Genomic DNA, 22789 nt, shown 5'->3' on the forward strand with positions numbered 1-22789 from the left:
CTCGGAGCAGGTGATGGTGCCCTTTCTATATGGTGAGACTCCGCATGCCACGTGTAACCCAGAATGGAGCTCTCCAAAGACATAAATGAGCAATGAAAGTAAAAGTATCTGTGTAGGACAAGCACAACGCAACATGACAGAGGTCATCCCTGTATAAAATTTGCTGGGAGGTAGACGTAGGTGTGGATTTAGTAGCTTGCAATGCAAACACACAATGCTACTCTTAATGCACAAACTTATATTATGTCTGCACACTCCCCCTCCCCCTTTTTCCTCCAGAAACATTAACAGGTTAATTTTCTGGGAAAATGTTCCGTAAGAGTTCTGAATCATAAGTCAGAGCCACCAGGAATTCACCCTCAGGTAGATAATTGTGTTCGTACTGTTCAATCAGGGCAGTGTACAGTATGAAAAATCACATGATAATCAGAGTAGAAGTCCCTTGTGGAGCTAGTGTACGCCCTCAGAAAGTCCACTGGAGGACAGGGTCCAGAACTGAGTCATATGGAAGAAACTGCAGCTATAGTAGAGTGGAGACAGCTACTTTTATTCAGGCTCTTTCCCAAGGTATTAGATTCCATACAGCAAATATTTACTGTGTATATAGCAGGCACAGATTATTACCTGACTCTTTACAGTATTGACTCTATTGCAGTCTGTAATAAAATTTCTCTGATTCAACAATAATTTCGCTGTTTTCAGCCTTCAATGTCTATTTAACTTGAAGATATGCCTACATTTTCAGAGCTCAAATTAAAGTTCCTGGACAACTTTCAAAGAGGAAACCGAAACTACTCATGAATTAAAAATGGGTTCATAACTCTGTTTTCCACTTGCTGTACTGAAATCTTAGAGAAGTTTTTCCATGTGAAAGGAAGTCAGTTATGCCCATCCTGGGATCGGAAATCCGATATATATAACAACCAGCTGCAGATGGTCTTGAATGCTGCAGTGTAATCCTCTCCCTCCTCCTCAGCAGCTAAACTATGAGTACATCTAAAGGAAGATATTAGATGTGTGGATGAGGAAGGCAGGATGCAGCTGAAAACATTCAATTTTAGAAAGTTAAGAGCATTGTGATTGTGTGGAGGTTACAGTGTTTACTGCAACCATCTGGGGATTGAAGAGGGAGCGGAGGATGCTGTGTCCTGGTTCTAACTTTGCGGTTCACTTTCAGAGTGACCTCTAGGATGTCATTTAGAAGAGAATCTTGCTGACCAAGATAGCATGCTAAATATAAGCCCATAGAGAGGACATGTTGAATTGATAAAGCTTCATACTTCATTAAAGTTTGCCAAAGGAAGGAAATGTTATCTTCACGTAGTAGACAGACAACAAATGTCCGGCTTAAGTGAATTTGTTGAAGTGAATGCAATTACATGTCTTTTCCTGACTTAACTCAAATAGTTAAACTGCTAATATCCATTAGAAAAGCGATGCTGGTTTATGTGAATAGGCAAGTTATTTTTAAAGGCAAATGAATACTAGAAATTGTGCCCAAGTCTCTGCTCACAGCGCAGTTTATCACTGTGAGTGTCCGGAGAAGTTAATAGCTTCATTTGGGAGAATGTAGCTTTTGTGAAATTCCTCAGCCAGGGCCAGTCTCTGGAAAATGTGTATAATTGGGATGAAATTCACCTAAGAAACATTGGATTAAGTCCCCTTTTAGCAATCTGTGAACCTTACAAATGATAAATCACTACTCCTGTCACTTGCAGAATTACCTTCCAATCTACCGACTCTGCAGACCATGCATAAGAGATTATGAGTTGGAGAGCTTGCCTGTCTTTGAGAAGTAAAAAAGAAATTGGTAGTTCAATACTGACCTATGAGGATGATATTTTCACTTATTTTGCTCTGTAGCTTAAAATACAAGATAAAAGTACATTGAGATCCTGTGGTATGATTATTTAAAATAAAACTGATAAAATAAAAACTGAGATGCAACTAAGGGGCATGACAAATATGAAGTCAAGTAATTGAGAGATGACTCCTGCTTGAAAAGCAAGTGAAATGATTTTCCCAATGCATTGCATTCCTACAGTCTCTCAGGATATTAGGGTTTGGTGACAGTAGCTGAATCCACTTTCTTCCCATTGAGAGAAGTGACCTTTCTAAATATGTTGTCAAAAATTTTATTCCAACACCCAGATGATCCCAACAGCCAGTGGTCACGGAAACGGTGCAACACTTTGTCTTCAGACCAAGAAAGTGAGGATGTGGGCAAATTCCCTTCACTTCCCACACCAGAGTTGGGGCTTCTATAGTGCGAGATGCAAATACAAAGGTCAATCTAGTTCTTTTCAAAATTGTCCCTATACACGCATTATTTTTGTTTTAAAAAGTGCCACGTGACATCCCTTTTCATGTGTGGAAGTGCATTTTAAACAAATCTTATTTGTGAGATGTTAAGTTATTAACTAAATACTTTAGGGTGAGATTTTTTGCCTCATGAGGTGCTTCTTCACATTATGAAAGAATTCCCAGAGGCCTTAGTTTTTCCTCCAAAAATTGAAATAGACTTCTTAGATTATTACGGATTATAAAAGTGATATATGCTTTTTGCAAGAAATTTAAAAAGTACAAAACAAAGTACAAAGAGGAAAATAAAAATCACCCCCAAAGAAGTGGATGGAAACCACATTAGCAATGATAAAATGGACAGAAGTACTGATATGGCAGAGACTCAAACATATGATGACATTATGAACTAATCTATTTCAATAGAAAACAAAGAAAACTAATAATTTTTTAGAAAAATATGGCAAAAATTGATTCAATAAAAAATGGAACATGTGAATGAAATATAGTCATTAAGGAAATTCAATTAAAATGATTGGAGAAATCCAATTAATAATCAAAAACCAATATATTTTTTAAAAACCCACCAAGAATTTGAAGCTGGCTTTTCACTTTATATTCAAGGACCAGATAATATCAATATTTTGCCAACTGTTCTAGAGCATATGAAAACAGAGGATGCTCTCCAATTCATTTTTAAACAGTTAAAAAATCCTTTTTAAATGGTAAGTTATAACACATATGGAAAACTGCACGAAGGAAAAATGTATGATTGATGAGTTACTATAATTCAAAACCCTGCATAACCACCACCCAGAATTGACATAACCCCTCAAATCCCCAGGTGCCTTTCCCATGAAAACTCCTTCTTTTTTCCCTAAAGATAACCACTGTCCTGAATTCTAGGTTGTCACATCCTTACTTTTCTTCCTACTTTAATAATCCAAGTGTGCGTTCCTAAATGATTTAGTTTTTTCCGTTTGTGATCTTTGCATAAATGTTTTGATTGGAGGCCCAAGGCAGTGAAGTAAGACTGGAAAAAGAGGGAAAAAAATGAATAAGGATTAGAAAGAAGTAATCAAACTGTTATTTGCAAATGATATGATTTTCTACATCAAAACCCTAAACTAACCCATTGGAAAATTATTAAAATTAGAGACTTCAGCAAGGCTTCTGGATAAAATACCTATGTGTAAAAATCAATTAATTCCTTTTAAAAATAAAAAATCAGAAAGTTTAATTAAATAATGTATTGTTTGTAATTGCCAACAAATCCACCCAAAACAAAACAAACAGCTCTATGATACTTGAGAACAAATCCAGCAAAGGATATGTAAGATCTTTATGAAGAAAACTTACAACTTTCTTAAAAGACATTAACAAAGACGTAAATAAGTTGAGAGAGTTGCCATTTTCTTCGTTGGAAAGACTCTTAACAGTTTCAGTTCCCAACAAATTAATCCACAAATTTAATACCATTGCAATGTAATTGCAAAAAAAGTTTTACACTTAATAAACTAATTGAAAAACCGTATAGAAAACTATAAGATGAAGAATGGAGAAGACAAGTTTGAAGAAGGTAGCGGGACATGCTTTCAAGACTGGTTTTGTAGCTATGTAATTAAAACAGTGTGAAATTAGTTTAAGGGGTAAAACATTGATTTATAAAAACAAAAAACTGAGAGCCCAGAAACAAAATTATGCATATGTTTCCAATTATGGAAACAATTTATGGCAAGGTAGCATTATAAGTCAGTTGAGAGATAATGGACTATTCAATAAGTGGTGCTGGGACCCATAGGCAAAAAATTAAATTAACTCCCTACTTCACACCATACACCAAAATACATTCTAGATAGACTAAAGACATAAGCAAAATTTCAAATTTTAAATGAAAACATCAGAGAATATCTAACCTTAGCATAGGGAGGGATTTTAAATAAAAAGACATAAAAAACTCAAGCCATAGACGAAAATGTGGATCAAATTGACTAAATGTAAACAAAACTTCCATTCGTAAACAAATGAAACAAATGAAATAGACAAACCACAGACTGAGAGATATTTGTAGAGCACATAACTGTTAAACGATTGGAATCCAGAATATATTAAAACTCCTTCAAAGCAATAAGCTGAAGACCAGAAATTTGATAGGAAAATGACAAAGGATATGAACAGACAAGTCACAGGAGAGGAACCATGCGTAGGCACTAAATGTAGGAAAAATAATCAACATCACTAGTCATCAGCAAAGTTCAAATTAAAAGCCAGTAAGATTACCGTTTCACACTCTTCAACTGGCAAAAATGTAAAGGTCTGACAATTACAAGTATTAGTCAGATTGTGGAGCCTAGAAACTCATATGCCCTACTGGTAGGGGTACATACTGGTACAACCACCTTGGAAAATAATTTTTCATTCTATAATATGTTGAAAATTTGCAAACTCTACAAGTTAGCAGTTCCATTTCTAAGTACATATCAGCAGGTGATTCATGCACATGTGCACAAGGAGAGATGTATAATATTTATAACACTGTTGTAATCGCAAGAAATTGGAAAAATTTTGTGTTCATCAACAGGAAAATGAATAAAAATTGTATATTCATAAATTATTAATATTATACAGCAGTTAGAGGGAATGAACCAGAGCTATGTGCATGAACCTCGATAAATCTCAAAAACATAGCATTCAGTATGATAGAATTTATATTATATAAGGTTTAAAACGTTCAAAACCAACTGCCATATATTTTATGGAAACATGCATTTATAGAAAATGCATTTAAGGTATTAAAAACATGCATGGGAGTGATCAACTTCACTTCAAGTGAGTGGTTAAATTTGGGGGAGGAAGGGAGGAAGGGTCAAGGGACTGAGAATACTTCAAAACAAAGTTCAAAAACTGCAGAATACACATTCTTTTCAAATACACGTGCAACATTCTCCAGGTTTGATCACATATTAGGCCACAAAACAAGTCTCAGTAACTTTAAGAAGACTGAAATAGTTCCAAGCATCTTTTCTGACCACAGTGGTATGAAACTAGAAATCAACTACAGGAAGAATATTGGAAGAGCTACAAGTATGTGGAGATTAAACCAAAAATGCTACTGAACAATGATTGGGTCAATGAAGAAATCAAAGGAGAAATTAAAAAATATCTGGAGAAAAGTGAAAATGAAAATACAGCATGCCAAAATTTATGGGATACAGCAAAAGCGGTTCTAAGAGGGAAGTTTATAGCAATACAGGCCTACCTGAACAAACAAGAAAAATCTCAAATAAACAATCTAACAGTGCACATAAGGGAACTGGAAAAAGAAGAGCAAACAAAGCCCCAAATCTGTAGAGGAAGGAAATAATAAAAATCAGAGCAGAAATAAATGAAATACAAACTTAAAAACAATGGAAAAAAAATCAATGAAACCAAGAGCTTGTTCGTTGAAAAGGTAAACAAAATTGACAAACCTTTAGCTAGACTCACCAAGAAAAAAAGAAGGCTCAAATAAAATCAGAAATGAAGGAGGAGAAATTACAATGGACACCTCAGAAACACAAAAGATTATAAGAGAATACTATGAAAAGCTATATGCCAACTAATCTAGAAGAAATGGATAAATTTTTAGAATCATTCAACCTACCCAAACTGAATCAAGAAGAAATAGAGAATTTGAATAGACCAATCACCAGTAAGGAGATTGAAACAATAATCAAAAACCTCCCAAAAAATAAAAATCCAAACCAGCCAGCTTCCCTGGTGAATTCTACCAAACATTCAAAGAAGACTTAATATCCATCCTTCTCAAACTCTTCCAAAAAGTTGAAGAGGAGGGAAGCTTCCTAACTCATTCTATGAAGCCAGCATTACCCTGATACTAAGAACCCACACAAAAGAAGGACAACACAAAAAAAGAAAATTACAGACCAATATCACTGATGAACATTGGTGCAAAAATCCTCAACAAAATACTGGCAAATTGAATACAACAATTCATTAACAAGATCATACACCATGATCAAGTGGAATTTATTCCAGGGATGCAGGGATGGTTCAACATCTGCAAATCATCAACATGATGCACCACATTAACCAAATGAAGAATAAAAATCACAAATGAAGAATAAAGTCATCTCAGTATATACAGAGAGAGCATTTGACAAGCTACCACATCTATTTATGATAAAAACTCTGAATAAAATGGGTATAGAAGGAAAGTACTTCAACATAATAAAGGTCATATGTGACAAACCCACAGCTAATATCATTCTCAGTGGAGGAAAACTGAAAGCTATCCCTTTAAGAAGAGGAACCAGACAAGGATGCCCACAAAAAAAAAACAAAAACAAAAACAAGCAAAACAAACAAAGAAAAACAAAGTGATATGAAGCGAATATGGCAAAATGTTAAGTGACTAGTATGCTTGAAATATCTCATATGTAAGTTAAAACTGTCATCAATATGAATCATGTCTCTATGCATCCATTGATCCATCCATCCATCTTCCTATCCATCCATCCATCCATCTCTACTATCTATCTATCTGTCTATCCATCCATCCATTCATCCATCCATCTATCTGTCTATATCTGCCTGCCCATCCATCCATCCATCCATCCCTACCTCTATCTATCTATCTATCTATCATCTATCTATCATCATCATCTATGTTAAGTTTTAAGATCTTCAGTGTTCTTAGTATTTACCATATTTCATAGATTTATGGTGAAGAGTGATTTACTGATCTTTAACATATAAAGTTTGGGTTTATTTAAATTTTTGGAAACCTTTGTAATGTGTAAATATATGTACACCTATAGTCTCATTTACTGCATCAACTGGCAATTCTTAAGAACACTATGAGAGAACCAAAAGTGGACAGAGGTCGCTACCTCTGATCTTCATACAACCCCCTCCTAATCCAGCCTTTCCATGCCAATCCCTCACATGTCCAGGTCTGAGCAAAGGATATTTTGAACATAAATGAAACCTCAAATATAAAAACTGGATTTAGGAAGTGACTGGTCTGAGTTTTAATGCACAAATTTAGCAGGCCAACAAGAGAACAGTGTGACTGCAAACATTTCCATCACTTGCTCTGATGTATTTTCTTTTTTTAAAGATTGGCACCTGAGCTAACAACTGTAGCCAATCTTTTTTTTTCTCCTTTTTCTCCCCAAATCCCCCCAGTACATAGTTGTGTATTTTAGTTGTGGGTCCTTCTAGTTGTGGCATGTGGGACGCCATCTCAGCGTGGCGTGATGAGCGGTGCCATGTCCACACCCGGGATCCAAACCAGCGAAACCCTGGGCTGCCGAAGCAGAACACACAAACTTAACCACTTGGCCATGGGGCCAGCCTCTGATGTATTTTCTTCATACATTAGAGTACCACATCAGACTACACTAGTAGTCACTTATTCCTTGGTTTGAAGAGAACTGTTGTATGTAGCTTTAGAACTGATGCAAAACAATGAGTAATCTCTGCTGTGAGAAAGTCACCAGTGATGCATGGCTGAGTTCTTTCTTCTCATAATCAAAGCTCTGTTGTCACTTCCAGATTTGACTGAGAAGAGCTACAAAACCTCATTAAGGCAATTATTGCCCTGGGCTCATCCTGGGGCCGATCGCTGTTATGTACCAATTTGCAGTCCTTTTAGGTAATGGATAAATCAAGTGGGCTGTTGTGAGCGCCACCCCACGGCTCCCTGCCTGCTGCTCTCTTGTTAAGATGCACTTCAAGGGCATTAGCATCAACTTTGGACTTTCAAAAAGAGGGCTGAAAATAGGACTATGCTACTTTGTAGTAGAAAGGTGGAAATTTAGATGAAAATGTTGGAAAAATATTAACCTAATATGTACTATTAGCTTTCTGAAGCTCCCAAAGGCTCCCAGTGTGTTCTACTGCAAGTGCAGCTGAGCTGATAGCAGGATTGGGGTGTTCGCCACCCCAGGTAAAGGTGGGAGGTTTCAGTCCAGCACTTGGATGAAGGGTGATGCTGAAGAGTGGAGGCAGACTAGATATTTGGGCTTCTTGATCCCCCTGGAACACTGATAAACCACAGTGCCTGGCACACAATAAATACCCAATAAAAATGTAATTTACTTAATGAACAAATGGATGAAAGTCTGTTATGAGTTTGTCACCACAGCTGACTTGGTTTAGTGGGTAGCACGTTAGTGGCCATTATTTCTAAATATACTGAGGCCTGTTTTACCACAACTGGCAAGTTCTTTAACACTCATGTACTTTATGTAGGTCATGGAGATAATTGCTGTTTAATATTTGAAAAGCAAATAGATGTCTTGGATAGTGAAGGACATTCTTGTGGCTTTGCATTTATAGCTTTATTATCCTATGTCCCCATTTTATTCTTTGACCTGTCCTTTTGTTTCTGAGCATTTTTTGCTCAGTGTGAATCAGAAGGCCTTAAAGAACCTGGAAAAAATAAATACAATGATGTCGCCAGTGGGCAGGTGTTTTGGAGAAGATAAAAACATTTTATAAATGAAGAGTTGTGGCCTTAAACTTTGATCACATGTTTTGTTAGTAGTGATGGGAAATGGAGAATCACCATCATTTGTTTTTGGTAAGGAAGAGAAGGGGATCTCTGCTGGGCCAGGTGAGGGGAGAGGTCAGCTGGAAGCTGGGACTGTGGGGGGCCTGGTAAGGGAAAGATTCTGACTAAAGGTACAGATTGAGGAGCTTTAGACCCCAAAGGAAACTGTCTTTATCCTCCACCTTTGTGCTTTGTCTGTTCTGTTGGGTATACTGAAATAAAGTCACTTTAAAAATCTGCATTTCTTGGTGAAACTGTACTTCATGAACTGTAACATTAGGAGGATGAAGCTGAAAGTGTAAGCCCTTCAAGGTCAACAAAGCCCGAGTCAAATCGTAGCCTTGTCAGTTACTGGGATGTGATCTGAGTCACGTCTCCTTCCTCTCCCATCCCCTGTTCTTATTCTGCCAAGTGGAGATGACGCCTGCCTCACAGCAGTCAATCATTATTCCAGCAATCATGCGGGTCAGGCAGGGGTGCCTGCTCTCCATTCAATCCTTTCCTCTTCCAGAGGGAATTTAGCGAATCTGAGTGGGTGAGGGGACAAAAAGCGATGTAAGGGAGGGGACTGCGACTTTTGCACCCTGTCGGCTGCCCTGCGTTGGGCTAAGGGCTCCACATTCAAAGGAGCTGTGTGTGTGTCTCTGCGACAGAAGAATGGGCGAGTTCACTTGTAAGCTGTCACTCTGCCTTTTCCAATTAGATGAGAAGGGTGGCTGATGCACTGTGTTTTTATTATATGACTTCCAGGTGCTGTCTCTACCGTGTGACATAGAGGTGACAAGGTGGTCTGCTTGTCCCTGTAGGAGTGCAGGAGGAAAGGGTGGCTCCTGTAGCCCCCAGGCTTGAGGGACACAGAGGTGACCCTGCACTGATGTGACTAAATCACACAGCTGCCTAGTGTAGCTGAGTTCTGTAGGTGGCACCCTGAGCATTTTAGGAGGCATAATCTCATGAGACTACATTTCCTCCAATGTATCTTATGACCTCTCTTTATGTGGGAGGGATTAGAGTGGTCTACCTGTCGTTATTGGTTCCTTGTTTATTCTTAGGAGACAAGACAGGAAAATGAAAATATGGAGACCTCTACTGTGCTAGTGAAGGAAAAGAGGAAAATCTGACAGTGAGGATAGCTCTGTGTGTGTGTGTGCGTGTGTGTGTGTGTGTGTGTGTGTGTGTGTGTGTATGTAATAGAAAATGCATTGACACTTTTGGGGAAGAGAAGGAAATATATAAAGTTTTGAGAGAAAAGACAGTATGATAAAAATGAAAGCTTGTCTGTTCTCTCACCAAATATTTTCTCCCTAAGTTTAGTTTGAATTGTTTACTTTGAAGTTTTGGTGTAGTGATCTAAATAGAACAGAATGAAGAAAAAATTGTGATAGAGATCAGATAATTTTAAAAATGGAAGATGATTTGTCACTTTTGGGAGAAATCACCAAGAGACTCTCAAGTTTGGTGTCCATTGCTTGTAAGTGACCTTCGGCGTGGAGGCAGGCTAGTCTGATGGTTATAGCATTGATTTTGGCATCTGATCGACGTGGTTTCAATTCTGCGCTCCGCCACCCATTAATTGAGTAACCTTGTATATGTGATTTAGTTCTTGGAATCTCACTTTTGTCATTTGTGAAATGTCGTCTAGATGATGGCAGTAGATTCCTCACAGGATTGCTGTATTAAGTGAGAAGGGAAGCACCCGGCCCATAATAAATGTCTAACTGATACAGTTATCATTTCTCTCTGTTTATACTGAGCAGCGTATTATAATGAATTATATCTGTGTATTATTACTTGGCAGCATACCACAGTGACATGGGCGGAAATGCAAAAGGTGAGTAGAATTTGGAAAATTCAGATAACAGAAGCTTGAAATTTATATACTGCAATAATTGACATTCATTCTTTTTGTTTCTGTTTCTTTTCTCATCCTGTTGAGTCATGCCCTTGGAAAACTGAAACCTTATCCTAAAACCTGGAAACTGCTAGTGTGATACACATAAAATACATACTTTTCTCATATTTTGCATTCCTTCTGATTTAAAATAAGGTATTCTATAAAGATTTGTTTGCTTTTCTTTTTTCAGCTCATTTATTTGATCACTTCAACAAACCCTTACTGAGTGCTTCCTGAGTGGCATGTGCTCTGCTGGCTGCCAGAGGGCTGGGAAAAGAGAAGTATACAGATGAGTGAGGTGCACAGGTGGACCAGCGATGTGGTCATGAAGGCAGATGATCTCAGTGGGGCCGGAGAGGAGCTCCAATGGGGGAGACCACGGTGGAGGGGAGGCTGCCCCCTGCTGGTGGGGTGGGGAGCTTCACAGAGGCTGTGTCCTGTGAGCAGGAAAAGGAGAGAAAAATTGTATGCAAAAAACCGCAGCCAATGCTTGTGAAAAACGGCAAGGAAGACTTTATTCAAGACCATTGCAGCTGAGCAGAGAGACTGCAGAGTTGTAAGTGCTGGAAAGTACTTAGGGGGAGGTTAGTCAAGGTGTTAGGCACCTGCATTTGCTAAGTGGTGCTCACCAAGTTAGGCTCCTGCCCTCCCACGGAGATGGGGAGACAAGGGGCATCTCCTTGATGGTCACCTTTCCGAGTGCTGGCTCCCACGTCTTTGAGACAGACTTTCCTGGGCTGTAAAACTGGCAGGTGCTGGGGGGAGATTTACATCTCAAAGGGGCAGAAAAAGAATTTACAACGACAAGTTTTCTAAAGGAAATGCTCTGAGGAAAAGGAGGTCAGGGGCATAGAGTCAGGAAGAAACCTGTCAACATTCCATCCAGCTGAGGCGCCCCCCCCCCCCCACCTCGGGTCACAGTGGGGGAGGGAGGAGCAGGACATCCATGAGAGGAACAGTAAGATGAAAAGGCCAGAGGAAGGCCGCCACCTGTGAGGGTCCTGAAAGGACCAGGCTGCTGCATGTCCTCCTCCACCACTTCCTGAGTGCGTGAGCTGGGCCAAGTTACTTATGTTCTGAGACTCGACTTTCTAGCATGTAAAATGAAGTATTTGAAGGATTAAATGGAGAAATGCGTGTAAATGCTTAGTGGAGTGCCCAGCACATAGTGAATGATAATGTGAGGGATTTTTACCTTTTTGGGGTTCTTTTTGAGGAAGATTAGCCCTGAGCTAACATCTGCCACCAATCCTCCTCTTTTTGCTGAGGAAGACTGGCCCTGAGCTAACATCCATGCCCATCTCCCTCTACTTTATATGTGGGATGCCTACCACAGCATGGCTTGCCAAGTGGTGCTTAGGTCCACACCTGGGATCCAAACGGGTGAACCCTGGGCCGCCGAAGTGGAACGTGTGAACTTAACCGCTGCACCACCGGGACAGCCCTGGGATTTTTATCATTTTTGTGTGTAGATAAAAGGCGAATAGTTTGCTCTTCTTAGTGGCGGGAGTTGGAGCTGAATATCTGCCCTGGCCCCTGTTGCAAGGGCCTATGTGTGTCCTCCTGAGGAATTCAGCTTCAGAGGAGCTGTGTGAGCGACTTAAGTGGGGTTGGGATGCCGTGACATTTAGATGGTTAGAACAGTCTGGCATCCGTGAAGAGGGTACGTTACATACACAAAGCAGTAAGTTTTTTATATTTTTTGCTTTTACTTTTGAGAATGAAGTATTTTTTAAGTATTAAGAAATATCTTCATGTGTTATGTCATATCAGTTAGTGAAAAGGAAAGCACACATACACAGATGGGAATAACTCTGAGGAAACATTTGACACACTTCTACACTGCATTAATCATGTTTTTTATCTTGTACTTTGTGATTCTTTGACATTGTGGGGGCCTTGCTGGCTGGGAGACACTGCCCCTTCCAGGGCCAGCTAGTTCCTAGAGACAGCAAACAACTTGCCGGAGAGCACACCTTTCACATACAAGCCAAACAAGCCAGAGGTCACACCCCAGCCCCCTCTGTAAGTGACTCTCACACACCAGCCAACGTTTCCCCTGCCCCAGAGCCCCCCAGGGCCAGAACCCACTGTAATTACTCAGACGATTCAATCCTAAACTTGTTCAAACTTCCCTGCCCTGTGTGCCCATTCCTCCTGTGGAAATGACTCAAAGTTCCAGCCGGTGCCTTCTCCTCTCCTTCTGCTCCTCACAGACCCTGGTGCTTCCCCACCTGGCCCTGTGTTGAAATGGGCAAACAGCCATTGATGATTAAGTACCTAGGTACTAAAGATTTTTCCTTTTTGCAATTACTGATTATAGCTTTTAGCTGTTTAACCCACCCATTGTTAACTGTGCTGTTTAGGCAATATGCTATTTGACTCCCACTAAGTTCCTATAGTTAACATCTCCCTGGAGCCTGGGTCACCATGGTAATGGGTGTGTGAGCTGTTTTTCAGGAATTAGAACTCCTCGTCCACTTCAGGCTGATTGAGACCACCAGCTCATCAACCAGGCCTGTGCAGATGTCCAATTGGCAACGTTTTGACCTCAAGAGGCTAAAATCTCCACCCTCAGATCATGCTAATATTGCCATTTTGTGAACCTGGGTCCCATGAAGAGGCATGAAGTCTGACTACACTTGCACGGATCATCAGTCATCTCACCTCTTCTCACCTCCAATCAGCTCTCTCCACATTTCAGACCACCTTGCCCCCTACCCCATAAATATTCCTAAGTCCCTGTTTTCAGGGAAGCAGATTTGAGACTCATGCTCTTGCTTCCTCGCATGGCTGCCTTGTGATGAAACTCCCTCTCTGCTGCAATCTTGTTGTCTTGGTGTTTGGATTTCTGGGAGGCAGGCAAAAATGAACCTGGTTCAGTAACAGTGTGGTGTGGCATGCCCATCCTCTTGAGAACTGTGAGTCATAAAACATCTTTCAGTGGCATCGCGCTGTGTCATCACTCAGTCACCTCTATAAGTCCTGGTTAGAGTCAAAACACACATCCATTCCTTTGTTCACTTTCCTTGGTGGTTTTTCCCTTTCTTCCTCACAGGGGAGGGTCAGTGGGTGCTCACCCTGCTTATTTGCCTCAGACGCTCTTCCCATTCCTGGGTGGGCTCATATTCACCAGGCATTTGGCCTAGTGTCTTAGTCTGTTCAGGGCTACAACAAAATGACACAGACTGGGTAACTTACAGCAAAAACTTATTCCTCACTTTTCTGGAGGCTGGCAGTCCGGGATCAGGGTACCAGTGTGGTTGGGTGAGGGCCCTCCTCTGGGTTGCAGACTTCGCATATCCTCACACAGTGGAAGGGGCTAGGGAGCTCTCTGGGGTCTCTTTTATAAGGACACTAATCCCATTCATGAAGGCTCCACCCTTATGACCTAATCACCTCCCAAAGGCCCCACCTCCTAATATCATCACCTTGAGGGTTAGGATTTCATCATACGAATTTTGGGGGCACACAAACATTCAGAACATAGCCCTCGGAGGCACAAACTCAACGAGGCCCTTGTCCTCCCCTGCTCGTGTTAGAGCCCCGGCCAGTATGGAGATGTGACATCTGTCCATACAACAACACCAACCTCCTGTGAGCTGCAGAAGCTCCAGTTTTTCCAGGTGTCATTCCTTAGCCTGGAGGCCTTCAGCCCGTCTCTCCCGCAGACTGTGTTTCATAAACGGCTGGTGATTTTGGCAGCCACCCTCAAGGATGGAAGTCCTTGGCCTGACAGGGCTGCTTTGGTCTGCTTTCCCTGTACTTACTTACAGCAGTTGTAGAGCTTCCCTCCTTGATTTTACGTACGTTTAACTGTTAGAATTTATGTTATGCCTTGACTGTTGGATAGAAGCCAAGCAGTTTGGGTAACACGTGAGGCCCAGAAGAATCGAGGAGGGAGGAGGCTCTGCTCATCTCACTTCCTTGTCATCCCTCTCAAAACGGCACTCAGTTATGTATTTTTATTTGGGTAGTTATAATACTGCCATAATTCTTAGAATCTTTGAAAACTCGGTGCAGGCAGTGACAAAGGTCCTTCTTTGGTCACCATGGGCTGGGGGTCCTCCAGGGAAAGAGGGAAGGGCTGAGGAAATGTCTCTCTAGAGGAGGCGGGTGGGATCCCACTTGGAGTGGCTAATAACAAGATGATGTGGGCAATGAGGGTGCATCCTGAGGGAGCCAGAGCCGTGATGTCATTTCACGGTGAATCATGTCCCCTCAAAAGATGTTGGAGTCCTAACCAACCCCCGCCCCGTACCTATGAACATGACCCGATTTGGAAAGAGGGTTTTTTCAGAGGGAGTCAATTCAAGAAGAGGCATTAGGGCATTAGGATGGGCCCTAATCCAACACAACTGGTTCTTATAAAGAGGAGAAACCTGGACACAAAGAAGTACAGAGGGCAGACGGTATGAAAACAAGGAAACAACGGTCATCTTCAAGCCTGGGAGAGAGGCCTGGCGCAGGGCCTCCCTCACAGCCTCAGGAGGAACCAGCCCTGCCAGCCTCCCAACTGTGAGGCAATACGTTTCTGTTGTTAAAGCCGCCCAGTGTGTGGAGCTGTGTTAGGGCAACCCCAGCAAACTGACGCACCTTATCTCTTTTCGGACTCTTTCTAGCATTTCTGGATGCTTTTTTCCTCAGAAAGATGTCTGAAAAACCAACTTAAGCAAAGCGTGAGTTGAGTGAAAAGATCATGAATTGTTTATGGAATCAAATGAAGAGCAAGATGATGGCGCCTTGGCAGGGGCAGGGATGAGCCGGCCGCAGGCCCTGGGCTTTGAGTACCTCAGGGTTCGTTGGTAGCCTCTTCCCCAGGCGCATTTCTCTCTGTTTTGTTTTCTTGGCTTTCCTGTGTGTTGGGGGATATAACTGCTGGCTACTTTGGAATCACAAATTTACACCTCCTCAGCAAAAGAGAAAGCAACATTCTCTCTCCTCTTTTCAGGTGACATTCCTAGGAGAGCCTTTGCCTTGCCATCACAGTGATGGGGGCGGACATAGAGCCTTGATGGGCAGCTCTCACCTGAATGAGGTGGTTTGAGGAAGAGGAGCAGATGCTGAGGCAGGGTGGTCTGACACAGCGGAGGGAGCTGGACAGTGAAGTGCACAGGTTGCTCCCACAGCCCGCCCTGTGGCCTCCAGCTAACTCAGGAGGAACCCTGTGCAGTGTGGCTGAGGGACGGGGCCCTTTCTCCATTGTTTCTGACCCCTGGGGGAAGTTGTGTGTTTGATAGACTTGATCTGGTTATCGCCTGTAACCCTGTGTTCTGAGTTTCTGCCCTAAGCAGCTCCCTGGGCCATCTCATGACCCACTCTGGCTCTGTCTCTTCTTGGGCTAATTCACGCAAGTGTGCACACAGCTCCTGCTCTGATTCCTGCAAGCTCAGCCCATTCCAGCCTGTGGTGTGTCACCAGTTTTATTGAAGGTGTGAGAATATAGTAAGGGCCTTGTGAGACTGGAAAGAAAAACTGAAAGCGAGTTAGGTGCTGCCCTTGAGCCTGTCATCCATTTGTCTTGACCCTTCTCTGGGAGGCTGCTGTTGAGCAGGTCTTCCTTAGACTTGCTTTCCTGGCAGGCTGTGAGGGCTCAGCTCCTTCTTCCGAAGGGCATTTCCTTCAACTCCCTTCTCCCCTCCTGGAGTCTTTAGCCTCCACAGAGTAAAACCAGGTCCTCCTCAATACCAATCTAAGATCAACTTCCTTTTTCCCTCCTCAGGATGACTGAGAGTAGAAATAACCATTTCCTTCAGTGTAGACTGGCTCTCCACGACACAAACAAGGCACTCACAATGCAAGATGCTTCTCAAAGTCTGAGCTATACAATATCAAGTACAGAGGAAGCCCACAATCTGAAGTAATCCAGTTACTTCATGAATAGTCAATTGAAAAAGTGAGTTAAATAGGGGAATCATAAGGAAATGTTGCATGATAACCTTAATATTTTAATTTAAAGCCAAAGTATGGACTTTCACTTGCCAGTCTTTTGATACAGATCAGTCTCTTCTTTGAGCAGGTTGCAATTCTGTGTCATTTTTCTTGCATAAACCACAAGCATATTTCATTACCTATGATTTTTAGTTTTAGTTTCTTTAAAGTGGATTGAGAACTTAAAGATGTTTACAAAGGAATCTGAGTTCAGAATCCCTCAAAAAAACCCAACAATTTTTATTATTAGTTGCAGAGAGTTAGATTAACGTAATTCCTTAGGTCATAACAGGCTTGTCTGGTCCATACAGGGCCCCTTTCTCTATTGTATTCTATGATGTAATTATGTCCTGGTTGTGTCATGTGTATTATGAATTTGTCCTTCATCACCTCTCATCACTCCCATTGCCCTCCCCATAGACACTCATTCTTGGCGATTACCCTTCAATAGACATATATCCTTGTTGACTAGATGGTGATTTCGTGTTTTTAATTTACCTAAAGGTGTTGATCTATAAATCTTTCTCTCATTATTACTTTTTTTCCCTCCACTTTTTTTTTTGGTCATCTATTCATACTGCTGAACATGTACATAGTTTGTTGCTTTTAACTAGAATGTCGTGTATTTTCCCACAGATTTCTTATTCATTCCCTTTGTTATAGATAGAACGTGAGTGATCACATGCTACACAATAAAACACTCCAAAAGTTTATGCCTTGAAACAACCATTTTACTTGCTCATGACTCTGAGACAACTCTTTGAGAACTGAGCACTTCTTTCCTGGTCTTGCCTAGGGTCATCCGGTTGCTTGCTTGGGGCTGGATGAGCGAAGGCAGCCTCACTACCATGCTATCTGTCCAGTGGGCTATGTGTCCCAGCATCTAGCAGGACATTCAGACTCTAATGCTACTCTGAGAGTCTTGGATGTCCTCGTGCCAGGAAGTATTATCATTATAATTGTGTAGTAGAATCGCCAGAGTAAAATCTTAGAATCTTCTATAAAAGAGAACTTCAAAATTACTTATTTTTTTTGTTGGAAATGGCTCATAATTATACACAGCACATAATTTTCTGAATTGTCACCAAAATGGTCACTCTTGCTAAAAAGAAATTATTCTCACTTTCAGTACTTCTGTGGTGACTGCTTACCAAACTCCATAAGGAGTGATGAATGTATCAGTATAAGACATTATAAATATGGCATCATCAGTTGAAGTAGAAAAATATGAAAAAGTTTGGGGTACTTTGTTTTTACTTGCTGGGTCATTTGTTATTCTCCAAAATCATCCATTCAGCAAACATTTATTGAATACTGTTTTGTACTGGACTATAGGAAAAACATACTTGAATCAAATAATTTGTTCTTCCAAGGAAATAATAATCCAGATGGAATATGTGACATGTTCCTAAAAAATGATAATACAAGTCAGAGCCAGATAAATTCCATAAGGGAGTTTTGGACCAAGTGCTGTAAGACTTGGTGAAGCAAACAATTTCTTCTAGGAAGAAGGAAGGAAGGAGCTAATGTTTATTAAGCAGATAATGTGTACCAAAGACCTATTATCCAAGTAATCTGGGTCTTAGAAGTTGGACTCTGTGCCGATGGGTGAGTATGAAGGTCAAAGGAAGTGAGAAGGGACTTCTCAGGGAAGTGGAGTGAGCGAAGGCTGGGGTCAAGGTGGAGGATGTAGCATGTTCATGAAGCAGGAAGTGGGCAGGCACATCTAAAGATGAACAGGGTGGAAAGGTTCAGACAGGGTCAGACCAAACTGCAGAGGGCCTTGGACGCCAGTAAGTCATTTGTCCATTACTTTGTAGGAAAAGGGAAATCAATACAGCTTTTTTAAAAAAGCAAGAAAATATTGTGATCAAAACTCTGTTTTAGGAAAATTAATTTGAATGAATTCAGAGTTTGCTTAAAGCTCCTTCCTGAGGTGCCAGAAACTGAAAACGAGCTAAGAAGATAGTGGAAAAACAAGAACTGAGATCTTCTGGTGGAGAAGATGGCGCAATTTAATGTAGTCCCCCTTCCCAGGATGACCCTGCATTGCTTTTAGTGGTGATCCTCTTGTTTGTTTAAAGTTTGCCTCCCCACGCCTTGCCCCCCACCCCCGCACTAGAATAGAAACTCAGGGACCTTTTCTACACTGTTTGTCTTCAGTGCCAGGAGCATGCCACGCACACAAGAGTCAGTCGTTAGCTATATTTTAAATGAATCAAGATTAATGGAAAACAGAGGTTAAAAACATTCGAGTCCTAGTTTGATTTGATTTTCTTCAGTGAGAATGGATTTTGGGACTAATGTGGGGAAATATATAATTTCTGTATAGAGTTGTGCCTTTTTCAAAGGACTTACACGTGTTTTACTTTTACCTCCCAACAGCTGCAAAAGCCAATCTGAAAGGCAGTCTTTCATTCATTCGATCTTTATTGAGCACTTACTCTGCTAGATGTCATGCCATGTGTTGTGCTTACAAAGATGCATTTGAGACAGTTCCTGCAATTGAAGGTCTCATAGTCTGCTGGAGAATACCAATATACACAGAGAATTATCGTACACCATGTCTGTATTAGTCAGTGTTCTCTAGAGAAACAGAACAAATAAGATCCGCATATGTATAGAAAGAGATTTATTATAAGGAGTTACCTCACATGACTGTGGAGGCTGAGATGAGCCACAAGCTGGAGACCCAGGAAGAGCTGATGTTTCAGTTTGAGTCTGAAGACAGGAAAGAAACTGATGTTCCAGTTTGAAGGCAGCCAGGCAGGAGGAGTTCCGTCTTACTCTGGGAGAGTCATCCTTTTTATTCTTTTCAGACCTTTAACTGATTGGATGAGGCCCACCCACATGGGGAGGGCAGTCTGCTTTACTCAGTGTACTGATGCAGATGTTCATCTCATCCAGAAGCACCTGACACACAGACCCAGAATCGTGGTTGACCAGACATCTTTGCATCCCTTGGCTCAGTCACATGTCCGTTGTTATTATAGAGATATAAACCAAGTTCCATTCAAACTAGTCTCATCTTGGGCAGTTAGAGAAGGCTTTGTAAAGGAAATAACAATAGAAATAGTTGATAGAAATGACTATCATCTCTATTTTTTAAAGGAGGAAATAAACATTCAGGGAGATGAAGTAGTTTCCCATCACAGACAGATAGGAAGCGATAAAGCCAGGAGTTGAGCCCATGTCTTCTGGTTCCAATTTTGTGTTTTTCATTATCCAGAATAAGGAATACAAAGAAAGAATTATCTTCTAAGATAGTGAAAGAACATCCGATTAAAAAAATGATTTGTGACTCAGGCCTTAGTTCAGTTATACCCTAAGCTGCCAAGGGGGTTTGCGAGGGTCCTGTTAGACACATGGTGGAGAGGTTTCCTTCAGTGCCCGGTGCCCCCAGTGCTATCCCCTGGTGGTGCTGCGATGGGCAGTGGTGGTCCTTGGCTTTGGTACTTGGGGCTTCATACTTATCCTGGTTTTGAGGTAAACGGGGATCTATGGTAATGATCTAAGAGAGGCTCATAGCTCCCAGGGGTGGAATGTGGGCCTTGGGGGTGTTGGAAAGTGGGCTTGTGTGTCGTCTCCCCAAGAAACTCACTTCGCCCGTGCATCTGCTCTGTGTGATTTCTGTAGACTGGTTTCCCTATGGGCTTTTTAGCTCCTGCCACCTCACAACTTCAGCAGGCAAGTGGCTTTTGGGTGTGAAATGTGTCTTCACCTCCATATGAGCTTATGTAGTCAATACCTAGCACAATCTAGTCCACGTGTTTTTTTGTTTTACTTTTAATGCAAGCTCTTGAGGTAAAAAAAAAAAATCCTATTAGTCCACTTTGGGTCAAGTGCCCACTCTGGCACAGTGCTGGGTGTCTCCTAGAGCCAATCCCTGACACAGAAAGCAGGTAGTGTTCTAAGAAGGGGTGGGCTAAGCAGGCATCTCAGATACGTTTTCTAAGAAAGTTCTACTTCTGACTTCTGTCTGGGACTCCAGTTTGCTTCTCTCATCTCTGGCTGATTGTATCAAGGCATTCATCATCTGCTCCCCGAGAACACAGCAAGCTTGACTCTTCTCCCCAGCCCCTCGCGGGATCCTCGAGAAACCACAACAGCCTATGGGATGTTAAATGCATCCCGCTTAAACATTGCTGAATTATAGAAGGAAAAAGTACATAACCTCCACTCCCCCTAAATCTGCAGTCAAATCACTTTCAAGGCTGTTCTTGCTGTGGGTTTTCAACTGCCATCTGAAAGGAGCGTTAGTCATCTTAATAACGTGAATTAATCATAAGTCCGGCCTGATGGACAATATTGCAATCAAAACAGCAGAGACTGAAATGTTCCAGCCAGAATGAGAGCACATGAACATAGCTTAACTCAGAAATGTTGCAGCTGCATTCAACAAACTTCCAATCAAAAGAGACAAGCCATATCTAAAATTTTTTGGCTGTTCAAAGTGCTTCTGTCACTAAAGGGATATCAGCAGTGTAATTTCAGACTCAAACAAGGGAGAGAATTACAGTAATTATGGACATTCTGTGACCAGAACACTTCCACCCAAATGATACAGTTGAAGTTGTATCTTTTTAAACCAATTGAATTCTGTCTTAGGTATAAATTTCTGAAGAATGTAATTATTATTAATAAGACATTAATGGGATATCATTTCCTTCGACAATAAGTTGATCTCTCCATAAAAGTGAATTATTAGAACAATTAGAAACTGCATTAGAGTCCACGATCTAGAGATGATTCAGTGTTTTCTCCCATTTCTGACATATTTGATGCTGTTGAAAATGTGCATACTCCCTTTTTCCAATCTGTTTTAGATTATATGAGAGTCAAAAACTGCTCCTTTGTTCATTTTGAACATTTTACAACAACTTGCTTTTTGGAATGACTGTGCAACTTTAGAATTCTGTGTTCTCTTTATTATTAACCCAATCATGGAACTTATTGGAAAAGAACGGAAGCCATCATCAATTGTGCGCCAGGCAGTGTATGGATGCTTTGAAATCTTGCTGTTATCTCAGTTTATCCTCACAGCATCCCTGGAAGATAAGCATTGCTCTTCCCGCTTTTACAAATGAGACAACTGAAGGTCACATGGCTGATAACCACAGAGGTCATGTGACACTCAGGTTATTCAACACCAAAGTTCAGCTTCTGTCTTCTGGAACATTCCTCTCCCTCTGCTCCCTACAGTTATGACTAATCACTAAGCAATTGAAGTCTCACTTAGGCTCACATTTATTTTCAAGCTTGCACACACAGCACAGTATGCTACAGATATGGCAGGAGGAGTGGGCATCCTGCTCTATCCCCAATCCCAAACCCTCCCTCAGGGGCTCCGCTCCATGGAAAGAATCTAGCTGTGGTCCTCTCAGGTAACAGAGCAGCCTCTGAACATCAGGGGCTAGGAGAGCTCTTTGGGGACACTTCAGGACTCGTCACAGCAGTGGGAATCCCTGTCACCGGGGCCAAGCCTGTGCCCACTAGTTGGGGCAATGCTCTTCCTTCCCGGAGAGTGTCGGGTTGGCTGCCTCTGAGAGATCTGCCGACATTAGGGGTGAACTGATGAAGGGTCTGTGGAAACTGTTCTCTGGTGAAAATACAGAAAAGGAAGCTCCCGCGAAGAAGGATCTGCACTCGGAGTCGCCTGCAGGGTTGGAATCCATCCTCCGTCCCCTCACCGCTCACCTGGCAGGTCGCTGGGACTGGTGCCACAGACATCAGTGCCTTCAGAGCTGAGGCGATACCCTCGATGTTGCAGGGGTAGGGAGGGTCCCCTCAGTGGAGTCTCTCTTTGGGGGAGTAGGCTGAGTTTTCTTAGTGAAGAAGGGTGTGGAGTTTTTGTATTTAGAAACTAGGTAACAGGGATCTTGAGACATTTGTGCAAAAATCTGTGGGTAGGTCAGCCACATCTGTGTGTGTGTGTGTGTGTGTGTGTGTTCCAAAGATGCCTTTATTCAGTGTCCTTTTCTACCACTTCTACATTCATTATCTTTGAAATTGCCTTTATCCTCAGTAACAAAATCTGCCTCTTCCAGCATAGTTTGGGACATCGTCTGGTGATGGCTGAGAGATGGGAAGGGGGCACAAGAAAC

The 22789-nt window shown here is 41.6% G+C and overlaps 1 protein-coding gene across 1 annotated transcript in view; it reads left to right on the forward strand.

The window, feature by feature from the left end:
- FBXO15 (F-box protein 15) overlaps nucleotides 1-11120 on the forward strand; it is a 71970-nt gene extending 60850 nt beyond the window's left edge. The window contains exons 10-11 of the mRNA XM_070512861.1: nucleotides 10659-10691; nucleotides 10945-11120. Of these exons, the coding sequence (XP_070368962.1) occupies nucleotides 10659-10691; nucleotides 10945-10980 (69 nt within the window). The 3' untranslated portion in view covers nucleotides 10981-11120. The remainder of the gene's footprint in view (nucleotides 1-10658; nucleotides 10692-10944) is intronic.
- Nucleotides 11121-22789: the final 11669 nt, after the last annotated feature.

This window comes from Equus asinus, chromosome 7 (assembly GCF_041296235.1).
Source record: "Equus asinus isolate D_3611 breed Donkey chromosome 7, EquAss-T2T_v2, whole genome shotgun sequence".
NCBI classification, from domain to species: Eukaryota; Metazoa; Chordata; class Mammalia; order Perissodactyla; family Equidae; genus Equus; species Equus asinus.